At 41.3% G+C, this 19,942-nt stretch overlaps 2 protein-coding genes across 6 annotated transcripts in view; one reads left to right on the top strand and one right to left on the bottom strand.

Annotated features, from left to right (window-relative positions):
* The window catches only part of BPHL (biphenyl hydrolase like), a 467,045-nt gene that overhangs the window by 53,644 nt on the left and 393,459 nt on the right, over positions 1–19,942 (top strand). The window lies entirely within an intron of this gene.
* The window catches only part of DUSP22 (dual specificity phosphatase 22), an 81,038-nt gene continuing 73,987 nt past the window's right edge, over positions 12,892–19,942 (bottom strand). For 3 of the 5 annotated variants that reach the window (XM_069103588.1, XM_069103584.1, XM_069103586.1), the window contains 2 exons: positions 17,813–17,984; positions 14,330–15,606 (listed from right to left, as the gene is read on the bottom strand). In XM_069103588.1, the coding sequence (XP_068959689.1) occupies positions 15,415–15,606; positions 17,813–17,984 (364 nt within the window). In that variant the 3' untranslated portion in view covers positions 14,330–15,414. Of the gene's footprint in view, positions 13,512–13,825; positions 13,968–14,329; positions 15,607–17,812; positions 17,985–19,942 lie in introns of those variants that run through there. The other 2 variants (XM_069103585.1, XM_069103587.1) reach the window with 2 other exon arrangements.

The raw sequence follows: 19,942 nt of genomic DNA, 5'->3' as shown, positions 1-19,942 counted from the left end.
AAATTTTCTCATCTGTCTGTCCTACCAGGCAGTCTTCATGTGCTTGGGGTGGACTTTCTCCCAACTCACTGTCAGATATGAGGCCTGCTGGTTACCCTCAACCTGGTTTAGCCCAACTGCCAAGAAGGTTTATTGGGGTGTGGCTGCTGCACATGTTACAGCTTCTTAGAGCCACAGGTAAGACTTGGATGAATAAGGTGGATGAGCAGCTCTGAAAAGGGCTCAGCAAGCCCTCACAACAATCATTTATTAAGCACCTACTACACGCTAGCTTCTGTGTATTCAAAGACAAAAAAGAGTCAGTCCCCATAAAAAAAAAAATGCACACACACATATAGCCACATACTCACACATATAACATAGATCAATGTAAATTTAGGAGGAAAGAACTAGTAGATGGGTAAATCAGGAAAGATCATACATGAAAGAAACTAAAATTTCTAAGTGGAGAAAGGCATTTCAGACCTGTATGAAGGTACAGGTGGGAGATGGAGAAGTGTGTATGAGGAATAGTTATAAAAAAAAAAAAAGCTAGTTTGACTGGACTATATAGGAAGAGGAGCAATGTCTAAAGAGAGGAAAAAGTGAATGAGTGATAAATATGCCGAGGCCAGTTCAGGTCATTATCTGGGGTAAACAGAACATTTTGCTCTGTATAACTGCTTACACAATTCTCAACTGTGGATCCGGTATGCAACAGGTTTTTTCAACACTATCCTAAGACAGATTGTAGAGGAATCCACTGAAGCACACACCTTTCTCACTGAATTAGTCAAGATGGGCTGGGATCAAAGGAGGTAGTTAATAAATACCTAGTGTGATGGATCTATCTATAAGTAAATAAAGACTCTGGAAGAATTCATTTATGATATTCACATTGAGGAGCTTCAGCAAGAATTTAGGGCAGTAAACTTTGGGAAAAAAGAAAGAAAATGTTTATATTTATGCTTCTGAGTGAGTTGGGGTGGTACTGAGAAAAGGCACTAGACCTGACCATTGAAGATGTGGGCTCAACTCCTAGTTCCACCACTTATTAGCTTTGTTTTCTAGGGTAAGTCACTTAACCTCTCTGAGATTTGGTTTCTCATCTGTAAAAAAAAGGGTTTGAGGCGGTTAGGTGGTGCAGTGAATAGAGCACTGGACCTGGAGTCAGAAGGACCTGGGTTTGGATCCAGACTCAGAAACTTAACACACACACACACAAAAAAAAACTAGCCTTGTGACCTTGGGCAAGTCACTTAATGCCAAATGCCCTCCAAAAAGAAAAAACATTTAAAAAAGAAGGGTTTGGATTCAGGGATTGCTTCCATCTCTACTGTTGCTGTTGTTCAGTCATTTCAATTGCATACAACTCTCCATGACTCCATTTGGGGTTTTCTTGGCAAAGTATTTTTGGAGTGGCTTGCCAATTGCTTCTCCAGCTCATTTTACAGATGAGCAAACTGAGGAAAACAGGGTTACCTGACTTGGCCAGGGTCTCACAGCTAGTAAGTGTTTAAGGCTAAATTTGAACTCAAGAGGACAAGTCTTCCTGTCTTCAGGCCTACCCCCATCTCTATAGTCTATCATAAATGTGATGACAGTTTCTCTTCGAAGACTTTACAGCTATATAAGATCTGCCAGAGCCGATAACCTACAAACCCAGGGTCATTTCCATGCCATAATGAGGTATTAGAGTAGGACTTCAGTGGAGGAATGTGGCTATCTAACCATCATTATCATAATTTTTTAAACATAAGAGGCAAATATGTCTAAGAAATCTGATTTTTCTTGCAAAATGAGTTCTAAAAGCTCAGAAAGAAAACTCCCCTGTCTTACAAGAAGGTCAAGAATTTCTTAAAAATAGGAGCGGCTAAGTGGGCCAGTGAATAGAGCACTGGCCCTGGAGTCAGGGGGACCTGAGTTCAAATGTGACCTCAGACACTTAACACAAAAACTAGCTGTGTGACCTTGGGCAAGTCACTTAACCCCGATTGTCCTGCCTTCCCCCCTACAAAAAAAAAAAAAAGACAAAAAGAGAGAATTTTTTAAAATACCAAATTTGCTGAACCAAAACTTCCAAACTTTTTTTCACTGACTTATATGTATGGAAGTGATCATGGCACACTGGGGTAGGAAAGGAGAAAAAGCTCCAAGACACCAGATGAAAATTAGTACAAAACCAAGTGCTAGGACCATGGTTGGGGAAGATAAGTTCTCTTTTAAAAAAGAATAAATTTGGGCGGCCAGGTGGCTCAGCGAGTAAGAGCACCGGCTCCAGTGTCGGGATGACCTGGATCAAATCCGGGCTCAGATACTCAGCACCACACCCAGAAATAACTGGCCGTGTAACCTTGAGCAAGTTACTTAACCCTGATTGCTTTAAAAAAAAAAAAAGAATAAATTTGATCAGAGTAAGAGAAGAAGGAAGGAGGACAAGGAAGGAGAGGAGGAGGCAGAGAAAGAGGAGGTAGAGGAGGAGGACATTTCTACTTACTGTTTGCGAAATATGCATTTAATTTGATCTGCACAACAGCCCTATGAAGTAAGTGATATTATCATCCCCATTTTACAGATGGAGACTGCAGCCAAGTGAGATTAAAAGACACAGCAAAGCTGAAGTGGGCTTCAAGGTCAGGTTTCTGGCCACTCTACTGCCCAGCTGCCTCTGTCCTAAAGGCAGCTCTCTTAGATAAGACTCCTTTAGACTGAAAACTCTAAAAAGAGGATATTTATATCCCTAGCACTTAGCATAGTAGGTGCTTATTAAATGATTATTGGTTGACTTTCACTCTATAAACAATGATCATTCACTCAAAAGGGATTTAATAAATATTATATGCCAAGTATTATTCTAGGCACTACAAAGACAAAAATGAAATATTCCCTACACTTGAGGAGTTTATTCTATTAGATGAGCTAATTAGCTTTTTTTTTTTTTGGCCTTTATAGTTTCTTATAGCGAGATATACTTACATGTAGGAATAGCATGATGGTACAAACCACTAGATTCAAACAACTAAAACTGGAAATGAGATGTGCTTTTGGCCAGAGACATCAAAAAATAACTCAAGCATTTTTTCAATTGTTTTAGGAAAAAGAGGACCAGAGAAAATTACACACCCTTTTATAGACAGGAAGGGAAAACTAATAACAGAGGACTGTTAATAGTAGGAGGATTTTAATGTCTTTTTCACTTCTGTCTTTACAAAGATCAAATGTAAACAGTTGACCAGGGCAAGTCTTAGTTGTGAGAGAAAAAATGAAAAGCCAAATTAGAATAAGGGAAAAAATAGCATATCCACAGAAACTAGCAGGGCCTGATGACGTCTCAAGGAGCACTAAAAGGATTCTTCACAAAAATATGCTGAAGGAATTGACATTTTTTGGACTGGTGAAAAGGTCAAGGGACAAATTGATTGCCACCTCCAAGGACATAAAGGCCATTTTTAGAGTCCTCTAACTAGTTCTCTACGTCTGATGGGAACTAAATGAATGAATCAAAAGGATTTTACTCAGTTCTTAATATGGGCCAAGCACTGCACCAGGCATGGGGATATAGAGACACAAAAGCCAAGATGGTGCCTGCCCTCAAGGAGCTTATATTCCAATGGAGGAAACAACATACACAGGGGAGTGGGTTTCAGGTGCAGTCTGAAGGTTGAGATGTATTTCATACTTCCCCACCTATATACAACTTCCCTTATTTCTGTTAGTCTATTGAATCCCTCTTCTAAAACCCTGCTCTACCATGGCACCAAAGCACAAGACTATGCCTGAGTATTCAAAGCTTAAAAAGTAACCATATGTCACACATATAACAGCCCTTCAAATATCTAAAGACAGTGAATGGATCACCCCACGTCTTCTTTTACAGGCTAAACGATTTATTCTCTATATATCTTGTTCATATAGAGTTGTTCTCTTGTTTCATGTTGTCTCTCCCATTAGACAGTTTGCCTCTGAGGGCAAGGACTGTCTTTTGCCTTTCTAGGACTTAGGTCCTTGGCATACAGTAGGTGCTTAATAGGTGTTTCTTGACTGACAAAACAGCCTCATTTTTTTCAATTAATCTTTGCACAATTTGATCTTGGGGCTTCTCAGCATCCTGGTCACTCTCCAGCTTGTCAGAATTCTTTCTTTGGTATCGATTGTAAGACATGGGAGACACTGGCACAGGACCACCCAGCATAGTGTGTCTGCATCATAAAAGGCACTGTACTCCATGAGCAAAGCAAATTTGCAGTACCTCAAAAGAAACATGAGAAGCACAAGTTTAGAGACATCTCTACTCCAAATGTTCATATGGACTATTTGTGCCCAACCTATGGAAGAGCCTTCTGAGCTCATATTGGTCTGATCAGTCACAGTCACACACATTGTACACTGACCCCAACATAGTGATGTCATTCTGATCCTCTTTGAGTACAAAAGGACAATGGATTCTTCCTGTTTTATACTTTGCCCTTGGTACATAGTGTCTAATCAATTCTTGTTGACTGATTGATTTATTGTTTGCTCCCCAAGGGCAGAATGAAGCCCATGGAAGACCATGGTCACAGATCACACATGTAAAGATAGAAAAGAACTCAAGAGGAAATCTTGTCCAATGTCTCATTTACAGATGAGGAAACTGAGGCCCAGAGAGGTTAAGTGATTTAGCCAGGGTTACCAGGTAGTCAGCTTCAGAGGAAGGGTTTGAATGCAGGTCCTCGGACTCCAGAACAAAAAGTTGCAATTGGTGTGTGTGTGTGTGATCTCATTGTCTCTCACAAAAGCCCTATGAGGTAGGTGCTATTATTTATCCCCATTTTATAGATGAGGAAACTTGTTCATTTGTCATGACTTGAGGAAACAGGCAGAGAGGTTAAGTACTTTGCCCAGGGTGACTCAGCTAGTGTCGGAATCAGGATTTAAACTGAGGTCTTCCTGACTCCAAATCTAGTTCTCTATTCACTATGGCTATGTGGCTGCTTTAGCAGCTTTTGATACTATGTAAGGAAAATCCTATTTAGAAATATTCAAAAATGAAATGAATGGATTGCCTTGGGAGATAATGGGTTCCCCTTCACTGGAGACCTCTAAGTAAAGTCTGAATGACCAGTTTGGGATTCTTGTTTTAGATACTGATTGGATTAGATGAGTTAGGGCTCTTTCCAGTTCTTCTGGAATTCCTCTTCCATAGGATTTTGTTGTTGCTGAGTCTGTTATGTCTTACTCTTCACGACCCCACTTGGAGTTTTCTTGGCAAAGACACTAGAGTGGCGTGCCATTTCCTTATCCAGCTCATTTTTACAGAGGAGGAAACTGAGGCAAACAGGGTTAAGTGACTCACCCAGGGTCACACAGCTAGTGTCTGAAGCCAGATTTGAACTCAAGAAGATGAGCCATCCTGACTCTAGGCCTTGAAGTCTAACCACTGTGCCACCTAAATGCTAACTATAATTATTATCCTGAAAGTATCACCTTTAGTTCACTCTGTCCTACCTCCTAGATTCTCTGGCTTCCTTCAAGGCTCAACTTACCAGCCACTTTCTATATGAGGCCTTTCATGATCCCCCTGAGTTGATAATGTCTCCTCCTTCTCTCTGAAACTACTTTGAATGTATTTGTGTATTTGACCTGTACATATTGTATAAATTTACATGTATGTTTTCTCTGATGGAATATAAAGCCCTTGCAGGCAGGGACCATTTTATTTTTACTTTTTTTATCTCCAACATCTAGCACAGCTTCTAGTAGGCCCTTAATAAATAATTGATAATAATAGTGTTTATGTAGCACACTACTATGTGCTATATAAAATACTAGGCACTTTAGAAATATTTCCTTTTATCCTCACCATGTGGGAAGTGCTATCGCTGTCCTCATTTTATAGGGAAAGAAATAAGGCAAACAGAGGTTAAATGGTTTGTCCAAGATTTGAACTCGGTTCTTCCTGACTCCAGGCCCACCCCTCTCCACTCCACCATGTTGGTTCATTGGTTGACCGATTCCTAAAAAAGCCTTCACTCGTTCCCTCCTGGCTACAGTATAAAACCCAAACTCCCCACCCTGATACCTTCACTGTTTTACATTAATACTCCTTCCCAATCCCACCCCTTATACCCTCTGGCTCTGGTCACTGTCTATTCACTGACCACTGAACATTTCATTCATTCTTGCCTCTGTACCTTTGTCCATGCCCCTGCCTAGAAGGCCCTCGTCTCTCTCTTCTTTACGTGGTCCAAAAACTAATTACCTTTCAAGGCCCAACAGAATTTCTGCCTCACCTGTGAAGGTCTCTCCCACCATTCTTGCCTTTAGAGAGTACTCCTGGATCCTCCAAACTTTCTGCCTTTCGTTTCTATACGATCACATGAATTTCTCGTTCTGTTTCCCATTTGCTTATGACCTGTCTCCTTGACTAGACTGAAAACTACTTTAGGGAAGGACTGATAACTTTTTTTTTTAATTCTTGACAGCATCTAGCAGTGAAGTGCTTGAAAAATGCTCAAGCCCAATAGTGAGCCTGCCACAGGAGTCAGCACTTAATCGATATTTGTTGAACTGGGGGAAAGTTCACCTGAGGAAAGAATTTCTTAAATTTCATAAAACTGGACTATGTATAGAATAGCTTGGGGTCAGCTAGGTGGGGCAGTGAATAGGGCCCTGGGCCTGGAGTCAGAAAGAATTAACTTCAAATCTGGTGTTAGACACTTCCTAGCTGTGTGACCCTGGGCAAGTCACTTAACCCTGTTTGCCTCAATTTCATAATCCGTAAAATAAGCTGGAGAAAGAAATGGCAAACAACTCCAGTATTTCTGTCAAAGGGAACCCCAAATGGAGACACAAAGAATCAGATGTGACTGAAATGACTGAACAACAAAATAGAGAAGCTTAAAAAACGCCCCCCAAATTAATCTAGGATCCTACCCTCAAACAGGCCTTTTCTATTTAATAGTAGGCTTTTTAGCAAATAGCTGGGCATCACACAACTAAGTCTCATAATTGTCCAATAATCTCAGACACCTGCTAAAACAAACGCCAGAATATGCCTATAATAATTAAACTAGAAACTTCAGAAAAAGTAGGTAGTTTTGGAAGTGCATACTGTTAAATCTCCGAGATCTGAAATTTGCATGTCAAGTCAGGACAACTATAACCCCAAACTCGCAGCTGTTTGTCCACCTATCAGTGAAGTCTTGTCGCTCTGAGAGTCACGGAACAGGCAGCTGCAAACTCTCCTTGTCTTTTTTTTTTTTTAAGTTGGTTATTCCTGTGCTGCAGAACAGATGCCTAATTCTGGTCCTGGGTAAAATGAAGTTGAAATAATTCTATCCCTGCACTGCAGTCCCATCTTAAAACCTCACTTGAAGGGCCTAGAAAAACATGAAGCAATAGTTCTCTGACCATTTAGACCTGTGCAATAAAATATTTTCAATACTTGAAGCTTCTATGAGCCCTCAGCTCACTTCTGATGAGACATAAACCATACTGCCCACCTCCCCTTATCTTCCTTACTTCTGAGGGTGGGCCACACTTAAAGGAGGCTGTCATGTGAGAGGAAGTAGTCACACCTAAAAAGCCCCCACAACTCCAAGACCCCCAGGAGAGTGGTTTCTCCATTTCTCCCTTTCCCTGAACATTAAAAAGAAAGGGAAGAGGAACTTCCTTCTGAAGTCTTGGTGATTTCTTGTTAAGGATATAAATACAAGCATGTTGAAAGCATATTCTCAATAAGATTATTAATAACTCCGTGTCAGGATGGGAGGAGTCATCCAATGTGGGATCACAGGGTTTTGATTCTCAATCTGTTCCCTATTTTTGTGGTCTAGATGTGGGTATACAAAGGATAACCCTTTAAAAATGGATTCTTTAGCACAGTGTGAGTAAAAGTGGGCTTATGTAGATGTGGCTGTGTATACACATGCCAAGTTTATTGTAAATTAATCTGATCATTGTAAACATGACATGTTAAAGGCCATAGGTGACTCTGGAGTTAAAAAAAAAAAAGCTTAGGGACCATTGAGTCTAGTTCCCCTCTTTTACAGATGTAGAAACTGAGGCATGGGGGCTAAAATGACTTGCCTGGATTACGTGGCGGTTAGCAGATTCTAGTCTAGAACCCAAGTCTCTGAGTTGCTGGCCCATTGACTGCCTCGAACACACACACATACACACTTTCCCTGTGCATGTGGCTGAGGGCAGATCTTAATATAACATAATAAAATGGAGCTTCAACTTTTAGAAATTTTTAATAAATGGAATATTAAGCCTAAAAATATTGCAAAAAAAAAAAAAAGGCACTGAACTGAGCCAAGAGTCTAGTCCCTGCTCTGCCACCATCTACTTGGGCCTGTGACCTTAGACAAAATGCATACTGTCACAATGACTTTTCTCAGTGGTGCAATTAAGGCACTGAACTAAGCAATCTCTGAGGTTCTTTTACAGGACTGACATTTTCTCATGAGGTTCCGAGGGTAGGTAAATGCAGATGTCCCAATTGAGGTCCTATTTTTCGGATGCGGAACTGGAGATCTGCAAAAAACCTCAGAGCTTCCTTAGACCAATCCCCATCCCACTCAATGAACAATGTATCTATCACTCACTGTGCTCAGTATAAGGAACCCCCCTTCCTTATCTCTGCCTCTTAGAATCCTTAGAAGGAAAGACAAACAAGGAGAGAAAAAATGAGAGAGAAGAAAAAGGAGGAGGGTGACATCTATAGATATAGGAAAAGTTAAAATTTTTAAATGTTTAAAATTATAACAGTCCCTGTATTCAAGGATCTTACACTCTAGTAGAGGGGAATGAGTTAAGGACTAAAAATAACTAATTCAAGTTGTTCCCTGAACTCAATATTCTACCTCCTCCCTTCATGCTTTTCCATAGACTATTTTCTGTTTCTGGAATACACCCCTTCCTTATCTCTACCTCTAAGAATCCTTAGAAGAAAGAAAAGAGAAATAAAGAGAAAAAAATGAGGGATGGTCATATATATAAATTGATATTTACCACAGAAGTTAAAATTTTTATATATTTATTTAAAATAACAATGAAACCATTACAAGTCAACATAATTATTTTTATGAAAATTAACTATTTTCCAAATTTAAAAAGTGATAAAGGTGGCATTTACATATTTTTGCAAATATTTTAAATGTCTGGCTTAATAGAAGACAGCTGGATTCTCATATTTGCTTCATTAAACCTGTGGCAATATACTGTTTTGGTTGGAGTTTATGAAGAAAATCAGGCCTCACACAGTTATATAGTTGGAAAAGGAAGGAGTACCTTAATAGGCATACAGCATTATGAAAAGTTTTGACCCCCAATCCTCCCTAAAGGGTCTTGGGGCATTCCCAGAAAGTCTGTGAAACATACTCTAAGATCCACTGGTTAGAGGGGAACTCAGATAGAGAAATTGCTTCTACCAACGTTGGTCCTTATCTTCTTGGCTACTTAACATCTCAGAGCAGCAGTTTCAAAGTTTTTGTCATGGATTCATTTGGCAATCTATTGAATCCTATGGACCTCTTCTTAGAGTAATGCTTTTTTTTTTTTTAATGCAATTGGGGTTAAGTAACTTGCCCAAGGTTACATGGCCAGTTCTTTTTTTGTGTGGGTGCTAAGTATCTGAAGCCGGAACAGATCGGGGCTCCCGACTCCAGGCTGGCGGGGCTCTTACTCATGTGCCACCTAGTCACCCCGCCCCTAGAGTAATGCTTTTAAACACATAAAATATATGTTTAAAAAGAAACCAATTATAGTGAAACACAGTTATCAAAATAATTCAAAGAAAAAAACAAACAAAAATCATGGTCCCCCAAGGTAAGAATTGCCATTAAAGAATTGCTTATTAGCCCACACAAAGGTTACATTACTTGCCCAAGTCACACAGCCAACATATTCAGAGTTGGGACTTGAATTCAGGTCTTCCTGGCCTCAAGGTCAGTTTTCTATTCATTATACCATATTGTCTTTCTAAGAAAGGGGTCCATTTTCTGACCCAGGATGGACAGTTATTAGGGAATGGAAATCTAAGATTTTCCCTGCCCCTAGGCCCTTTGATAGGCTTAAGTGCACCTGGAGCCTGTGGGGGTAGGCTTGGTTTTTGAGAATGCTTTTTGATTGGGCAGTGGGTCAAAAAGGTTGTTACATTTTCTGAGCCAGGAGAAGGCTACATAAACCCTGAAGTGAGGCTTTGTTTTGGGGCTCACTTTGAGAAGTGTTTTGTTATTTGACCAGATGAGACTCTGGGCAGCTGTTAAGCCCACCCCCCACCTTTGAAAACCCAGATGTTGATTCTTCCCTTTCTGGTAACTGTGACTAGGTATGGATGTCAGGGTCAGACAGTTGGAAGCCTATTTGCTTGAAATGTTTCTCTGTCTTGTAACTTCTGCTTGTAACTGTCTGTATACACTGAAGATCGGGGTGCTGACTTTTTCCCCTGACTAGGCAAATGATATGTTTGATTGATTAAAGCAAGATTGTTAGCCCATTTTGAGTTGTTTTTCTTTAGAAAAGCAGATCTGAGAACCTGTGTTGGCAGCCACCCTGGGGATGCTAGGGTGCTTGCTGTTAGAACTGTGAGGCAGACTCTTAAATCTGAGGAATGAGGAGCCAATTCCAAACACAGGCCTCCAGTTTCCAAAGCCATGCTAATAATGTTCAGGATGTTCTTTTGGGTCTGTAATCTCAGAATCACTGACAGTAGCACAGCTCTATCACAATAAGCCTAGGCCAGATTTAGCCTAACTTACAACAATTTAACACCCTTGCAACATTCTTCCCAATGAACATTACTGAGTCCTTACTTCCTCCTTTCAAATACTTCACATACAAGGAGAGAGAAAAGTTCAGCAGAGACCAAAGAATATGTATTGGAGCGAAACATGTAAAGGAAAGGGCAATTGATCCCAATAGATCTGACACTTAATTTCACATAGGGACTATCAGGGACAGAACCATGACTAAGCCAGGGACCATGGTAATTGAATTACTAAACTGCCTACATAGCAACATCTGCAAGCAGAAGATAAATAAACATGTTGATAGTAATGACGCCTAGATTTATCACCAAATTTAGCAGTTGCTTTAATGCCTGCTCCCAAAGCAAAAACAACTGTACATATTTTTAGTTTGCCTACAAATTTGAAGTTGGATTCGGTGGCTTCCCCCTCCTCTCCAACCCCCATAAAAAACCAGGTTCTGCCTGTCCCAAATGCTGTGGAGGGTGGACGTTATGTATGTGGATAGAATCAGCAATCGTTCTGTGTGCTGCTGCAAGCATACCCTCATGGAACCAAAACCTGCATTTCAAATATTTATTGGGAAGCTGTTCTGGGGTTGTTTTTTTGAGAAATGTTCCTCGGGGAGCTGTCAAATGTCATTCCTGTCAGCATATCCCCAATCTCCTTCCCTTCCTCTGGAGGAGCCAGTCTTCCCATGGATTACAGTCCCATGAGTTAGGGGAAAATGAGAACCAGTTCATATTCAGCAGTCAAGCCTGCCACCTAGAGTCCAAGGGTCCAGTTGGAATCCATCAGCATCCATCCTGGCCTCACCTGCCTTGGGATACAATGACAGACTCTCAAGGGAGCTGGGAGGGGAAATGAGGCATTGAATCCCCTTGCTGCCACAGCTTTGGGAGGCACCATTTGATGTTTTAAAAGCATCACATAAAACAATCATGCTGGTGAGCCAGAGGAAGTTGTGACTTCTACAAACATGGTAAGTACTTATTATGTGCAAGGAAACAGGAATATGATGATGAAAAATGAGGGAGGGAGGACACAACATTCACACAATTAAGTTAAATAAAAGGCAGTCTGAGACAGAACAAAATACCCTAGGAAAATTCAGGGAGAGATCACTTTTACCTGGAAGGACCAAATAGAATTTTATGGAGATGTAATCCATGAAGCATTTCAGCAGGTAGAGATGGGGAGAGAGGGGAAGTTTGGGGCATGGGGGACAACTTGCAAGGAGGTGCCAGGCAGGATGAGACTAGGGAATGGCCCAGAAATAGGTCAGTTTGCTGGATATAGAGAACAAGGGGAGTGATATGAAACTAGGTTGGAAAGGCAGACTGAGGTCAGGCTATTTTGTTGTTCATTTTTCAGCTGTATCCAACTCTTTGTAACCTCATTTGGGATTTTCTTGGCAAAGATACTGGGTTGGTTTGCCATGTCCTTCTCCAGCTCATTTTACAAATGAGGAAACTGAGGGGTGGCTAGGTGGCACAGTGAATAGAGCACCGGCCCTGGAGTCAGGAGGATCTGAATTCAAATCTGGCCTCAGACACTTAACACAAAAACTAGCTGTGTGACCTTGGGCAAGTCATTTAACCCCAACTGCCCTCCAAAAAGCAAAAAATTAAAATTAAAAAATAAAAAAAACACATGAGGAAACTGAGGCAAACAGGGTTAAATGACTTGCCCTGGGTCACACAGCTAGTGTCTGAGGCTTTGAACTCAAAAAGAGTCATGTTGCTGATTTCAGGCCCAGCACTCTAGCCACTGTCCCACCTAGCTGCTCCAGGCATTAAATACCAAGTCAAGGTATTTTCATTTTATTATTTAGGAAATGGGGAGCCAACAACTGTTTTAGAGCAGGGAAGTAGGATGGTCTAAACTGTGAATGAGGAGGATTATTTCAGCAACTACTGCTCACCTATACTAACTGAATTGATTCTGGGAGCCTAAGCTGATTCCTTTCATGGTAAAATGATTATTTTCTCCTAAAGTAAAACTAATTCGTACACCACAGCTCAGACAGATTCCATACTAAGAGATATAATAGAAATAGGGGCTATATAAAGACAAGCAGTCCAAGATGCCACAACCAAACCAACTGGAATCCCATTCTGGAACGTCTCAGCTGTAAAAATAGACACGATTATCCTTCAATGAAGAAAGAGTACAGAGGTAAAGTTAGGAAAGGTAGTCTTTATTAATAAAAACATGGAGCTTTGATTAAACACACATAGATGACACACATCATGGAGAAAATACAAACAGGGTGAGAAGCTTTGCACAGTACCCCTCTGAGGTGCCAAAGAGCTCATGGGATGAGAGCCCCCAGAGACCACCAATTTCATTCAAATCACATCTAAGAAACAACCAACATTACATCAGAAACCAGAATAGGGAAAAAACATCTAATATTTGAATTGTGGTCTCCACTCCCCCACCCTGCCCCAGTCATCCAAATTTAAATCCAATTAAAGCAGGTTTTTAGTGTGCAAATAATTTTCTTTTGGTGTAACAGTAACCCCAGTTCCTAAAAGCATACACCATGTCACACCAGGAGTATCCGTTTTAATCAAAAAAGACAGGAGCCTGAACAAGATCAGAAGACACAAAACTGGAGATCTAGAAATGACTGCAGGTTATTTTCTCTTTTTTATTCTTTTTGGCACTGAGAGGAAGCTCAGAAACTACAGGTATGCAAAGAATGACTCCCAGAAAATACGGTAAGAAGCAGACATCTTCATTTGTCCACTAGTCTTCTTAGTAATGTCAAATATTTCAGAAATCCGGCTGTTGCTGTGGAGAAAGAGTATCACTGGCAACCACTATTTAAAATGGCATTTTGGGTTACGCATGATATTTAGATATTCAAAAACACACACACATTTACGTACTTAAAAACTAATTCAATACTCCAACTTAAATAAAATTTCCTTTTTGGTTTTAACAAAAATGCTCTTAAAAGGCAGGGTATTTTGGCTGTTGTTGTTTGCTGTGCAAAGTTATAACTGCATCCAATTGTGCCTCCCTCCTCCACTGCTATATTTCTGGCAAACAGCTTATATCTAAAAAGGCAGGATTTCATTCTTCCCTGTCCCCAAATGGCTCACCTTGAACACAGACCCTACAATGCACTGGAAAGCTTCTCTTCTTATTCAGGGGTTCTTTTGAGGTGGCATTCAGAGGAACAGGGTCGCAACATCTTTTTAGGGAGAGGATGGGTACATTTTTTCATTCTTGGAGCTCTGCGTGCTTAAAAAGTCTGAGTTGGCATAAGGGAGTGGAGACCCCCTAGAACACAGCAGCAGCCAGCAGACAAGGCCTACTGCTGCTCCCAAGTGCACCCAAGGCAGGTTTTACATCTGCACCCCTATACTGCTGTCCTCTGCTTTAATACTTAAGTTCAGACCCATTAGAAGCATCATCATTCAAGCCAAAGTTAGAAACTTTCAAATGGCTTGGGTGGGCATTGAAGTTCTTCTGCCCAAAAAGACTGATCATGTCTACTCATGGGTTATCAGTTTAAAAACAAAAAACAAAGCCCAAATAAAAAAACCAACCACTTTCTATGAGGTAGCTGAGGTCAACTCCCAAGTCCACAGTACAAACAAAAGTGCTTAATCAATGCTCAGGCATTTATTAAGGAACACTGTCCAGGTGCTTAATAAACACTTTCTTTGGACACAACGCACAGATCCCTACAGACACAAAGGAATCCTGAGAGAAGCCTATTACAGAGTGAGGGTGCAAAATAAACCTATGCATGAAGGAACCTTTGAGGTGGTCCTGGGGACAAGGATGGTGCCTTGTGGTCAACCTTCAGCAGAACTCCGCAGACTAAGGAGCCTGCTCAAAAGTGCACTGGCCTCCCAGAAAGATGTGGAGACCACCTGGACCAGGCCAGAATGACTAGAGGATAACTCTGAAGTCCCCCAGAACAAACTCTGGCCCCCCAGGGGTCACTGGCTCAAGGATAACTGGAGCCCAAACTATCTCATCTCTCCTTCCCCTCTGGCATCAATCCCCAAATCACCCAAAACTAGGCTCCTGAGGAAGAACACTGCTCCTTCTAGCCCCCCAATTTATGTCCTTGGGTCCTTTAGCATGTCAGCTCACATACATACATACAATGCTATTTTCTTCCAGAGTTTTTTTTGTTAATGAATGGCTTAGATACATCTGCATAGAGGCCTGGACTCACAAAAAGCTACTTGTGATTCTAATACTGATGGTATTATATATATATATATATATATATATATATATATACACACACACACACACACACATATATATATATATAATAATAATCATGATCATATATACAAGGACACACATTTGTGTACACACACATAATGTGTGTGTGCACACACACGCCTCCCCTCCACAGTAGTGTTCTATAATGAGCAGCATCCCTTTTGCAAAGCAAGCTAAGGCCGGGGCCACTTGGAGGAGAGTCTGAAATTGCAGGGCAAGGAGAGGATGCCCAGAGAATGAATATCTGCAGGAGAAGCCCTCGATTCCTTCACCACTACAACTACCAGACCTCCACCACCATCACCCCATCACCCCAGGCAGCCCTCCTGTCCCAACACCATATGGACTGCAAAGGGATCCAGTACACCGCAGTGCATACAGAAAATATGAAAGACAAGCAGGAAGAAGAGGAGGAGGAGGAAGAAGACTGCATCCCGTTGAGTTATGTCTCTGTAGTATAGTTATTGTAGGCTAGCGATGGCAGGGTCGAAAAGCTATTCCACCGCCTCCCGCTGGGATTCTGCTGGGGCGGCTCGGCCCGTGCTTGCTCTTTGTAATTACCCAGAATGTTTTTGGCTTCTTCTGCATCCTTCAGAGGGTTTTCTCCATATTCATCTTTTAGCCACTGCCGAAACTGGGGAGGTTCAAAAACAAAACCATCACACATACACATGCAGGGTCCAATAACCCAAACTGTTTAGATTTTCTCACATAGCAACAGGGAGGCCTGTGCTGTATTCTCTAGACACAGTAGTAAGGGCTTAATAAATGTGTGTCCACAGTATAAACAATAGTGCTTAATCACTGCTCAGGCATTTATTAATGAGCACTGTCCAGATGTTTAATAAATACATTATTTGGACACAAAGCACAGATCCCTACATATACATAGGAATCCTGACAGAAGTCTATTACAGAGTGAGAGTGAAAAACGAGCCTATGCATGAACCTTTGAAGTGGTCCTGGCCTGGGTGGCCCTTCACCCATGCTGGCCTACCACCCTGGCCCTCATTGTCTCAAGGCTGGACTACCACCAAGAGCCTTATGGTTGATCTTCCTGCATCTATTCTCCCCACTCCACTGCCAAAGCAGAGGTCTGACCATGCCACCTCCCTCCTCAATAAACTCCAATGGCTCCCTATTACTTGCAGATCAAATATAAAATCCTCTGTATGGCTTTTTAAAAGCCCTTCATCACCTGCCCCCTTCCTGCTTTTCCAGTCTTTTTTGTTACTTCACTCCATGTACTTACCGTGTTTCCCCGATAATAAGACCTATCCCGAAAATAAGCCCTCCCCTTACTGTGTAAGATTCCTCTAAAATAAGCCCTCCCCCGAAAATAAGCCCTTTTGAGATTGCTACTGTAGTGAAGGTGATCCCCTGCGCTACACGCTACATTACGGTACCCTCTGTATGCACCGTCCCCCCCCCCCCCCTGAAACCCCCCCCCCCCCCCCGCCTCCATCCAATCAGACCTGCAGCAGTGAGCGCGTCATCCTGTTCTTCCCCAGTGATTTGCCTGCTGGCGCCATTGAGAGCAGTGCCGCGGAGGAGAGCTGAGGCAGGACAACATAAGCCCTCTGGTGTTTTTCTTTCCAAAAAAATTAATAAGACAGTGTCTTATTATCGGGGAAACACAGTAGCGGCCAGGTCACACTGGCTTCCTTGATGCTCCCCCACATCCTGCCATGCCATTCCCACAATGCTCCCCCTGACCTCTCCTCTTGGTTCTCCTCACTACTCAGTTCAAATACCACCTCTGCTAGAAGCCTTTCCAAGTCCCTCAGAGGCCAGTGCCTTCCTTCTCTGGTTACCTTGCTTTTAAACTTCAAAAACAAAGGAGGAACACCCTCACCACCTTCCATTTTCACTGCATATATCTTGTATGTATATCACTGTTTGAATGTTGATGAGCTCTTTGAGGGACAGTTCTCTTCGCCTTGTTTTGTCCCGACAGAATTTAGCACAGTGCCTGGCCCATGAGGCCTGCTCACTGACTGACTGCATGATGAATGGCTGCATCATTTGCTCTCCCAATGACAAAATGCTGAGAAAGCCATTATCCTTGAAGAGTTTAAGAGTGAAGTCATTGCAAAAAGCAAAATAAAGCAGTAATGTCAACAACCTGAGAGGGGAAAAACGAGCATGCACAACACCTAGAGGGCTGGAACAGGACAGAAAGAAGTGAGAAACTTGGAGCAAAGGGAAAAAGGAATGTTCTGCAAGTCGTCCTCCCTATAAATTCAAAACACAGTGACAATGCTGATGGCTCAGTGCCAAAAAGTGGTTTGGGCTCTAGTATAAGCTTTTGCAAAAGGCAATCTAGAAAAAGACTTCTCTCTGTCTAGAACCAAGACTGAACCTCTAATTTCTGGTCCAAGATTACCCTCTAGCCCATGCAACAAATAACGGCATCTAAGTCAGGCTGTTCCCAGGCTCACCTCATACATACCCCCACTCCCCATTCTCCATGCAAGGCTTCTTTAGTCCATAGGCCATTGTAGTAGAAATGCTACTCAAAGAAGTCTTGACCTGTCAGACTGGAGTGTGAACCAGAGTTCCACAGGGGCCCATAAGCCAAATACCCTCTGAGTACTGGGTAAGGAGCAAAGGTCAGACAGGGAAGGGACACCACATGCTAGTTCAGACACAGCTACTCTGGGCCAGTTTCCTCATCTGTAAAACGAAAGGGTGGTGCTGAAAGATGACCTCTATGGCCAAAGGGGATTGTAGAATTATACAATTAATTATTGAAGGATGTGCTAGAATTATAGCTTTAAGAGCAGAAGGCCCTGGTACAGAGGCTTCAGTTGATACACATGGAAAGCTCCCAAGGTTACCTGGTGAACTTCATTCTTTTCAAACTCCTGGAGCTGCTTCTGGAAGCCCATGTTGGGATTGGCACAAGACCTTCCTGCCCGAACCATGTGTAGTGCATCTTCCCAGCCAAAATCAGTAATCGTCATAATGTAAGCAACCACCAAGGTCACGCTTCTGGAAACACCAGCCAGGCTGAAGAACAAAGAGACAAGTGAGTCTGTGTGAGGTTCCAATTACTTTTTTTTTTGAGTAAGGAATTTTTTTTTTCAACTTTTATTCTCTCTTCCTCTTATCTCCCTCCCTTGGGAAAAAAGAGTAAAGATGAAACCATTGTAACAAATATGTATAATCAAGCAAAATAATTCCTATGTTGGCCATCTCCAAAAATGTCTCCTATGTTTTGAGTCTGTCAGGAGTTTGGCAGAGAACTTCCTTAGTGGTTCCCTGGAATTATGGTTGGTTATGGCACTAAACAGAGTTCTTAGGTCTTTCTAAATTTTTTTGCCTTTACAAAGTTGACAATAGCATAGTATCATAGAAACTGGAGTCTTGATTTTGCTCACTTCACTCTGCATCAGTTCTTGAGTCTTCCCAGGTTTCTCTGAAATCATCCCTTTTGTCATTTCTTAAGAGTACAATGGTACTCCATTACACTCACATACCATAATTTCTTCAGGCATTCATTCCCCAATAAATGGGCACTCCTTTAGTTTCCAGCTCCTTGCTACTACAAAGAGAGCTGTTATATTTTGCACAGGTGAGTCTTTTTCTTCTTTCTTAGATCACCCTAAGGTATAGATCTTAAAGTGATATTGCCTGGTCAAAGAACATGATAGTTTAAGTAACTCTGGGAGAATTAGTTCCAAATCACTTTGGAATGGACCAAATGGCTGGACCAATTCACAGATCTGCCAACAGTTCATCAACATGCTGTCTTCCCGTAGCCCCTCCAATATGTCATTTCTTCATCTTCTATTTTTGTTCAACTTTGCTAGTCTGATGGATGTGATGCAGAACCTCAGAGTTGCTTCAATTTACATTTCTCTAATTATTAGTGATTTGAAGCATTTTTTCATATAACTGTTGATAGCTAAGACTTCTTCCCTTGAAATCTGCCAGTTCATAGCCTTTGACCCTAACTGCAATTTAATATCAGCAATCTAGTAACACAAGTCAACATGAGTCTTGCTCTTTGAGATTTACTTGTGAGCAAGAGGCTTGATTCTGTCCCACAAATACATTACTGAAATGATATATACACATACAACTCTATTTTCCATGGAATTTGAATTAGAATCAGATGTTTTTTCTCCTTTTCTTATTGATATTTAATAAGCAACATTTTAGCTTACTTTGTCCAATCTCTGCTGCTTCCTTGACCTCTGTTATTAAGCAGTTTGTGAATCATAAAGCATTTAAATGCATGTGGAAAGGATGAAATGTAAAGTAATGCAGAAGGGAATTTGCCAATTGAAGAATTTCTGATACCAATAACAAACATCCTTGATCATTTCTGAAAATGTTCCTTTTCTTTCTATGTATCTGGTTTCTGAAAGCATTTCTCAATACTATTGTTTGTTACAAATTATATGTAGCCAGCTTAGTAGATAAAAATGCTTAGAAGAACCAGTGTTCTCACTATACCCAGTTATTTCCTTCATCACTAGAAACTGAAGCCTTGCCATGCCTGTCATTTCACCCTGTCCTTCTTGTCCTCATTTTCCCAAAAGTTCTTCACAGAGGATTTACTCAAAATGGACCTCCCAGGCTGGCCCTTTTGTTTTCTCTTCTTCTTATTCCGGACAGCTGACCTCTACTGGACAGACGCATGGCTGCTGCTCTTGCACAAATCACTGATGGCCACAAACTCACACACACCATGTGATCCTTTGGTTTTCTTTTGGTTTACATGTCATTTCAATTCCAGAATATTCATCTTTATGGTATCACCAGAAGAATATAGGTACAAAAGGTGGTCTTTTGGGGCAGGAGGTAGTTTGGCATGATATGAATATCTATACCATTTCTGAAATGCAATACAGACTGATATTCTATAATCTGACTCCAAACCCAGTTCATTATCCACCTCCAATGCTTATTTAAAATATAAACATTGAGGGACTCATTCAATAAAATACTCAATTAGCTTT

This window comes from Petaurus breviceps, unplaced genomic scaffold (assembly GCF_028583685.1).
Source record: "Petaurus breviceps papuanus isolate PSGF00001 unplaced genomic scaffold, PetGlider_PUasm1.0 582, whole genome shotgun sequence".
In the NCBI taxonomy this organism is placed as follows: domain Eukaryota; kingdom Metazoa; phylum Chordata; class Mammalia; order Diprotodontia; family Petauridae; genus Petaurus; species Petaurus breviceps.
Note: the sequence above shows the minus strand (reverse complement) of the source record. Positions and strands in the feature narration are given on the sequence as shown.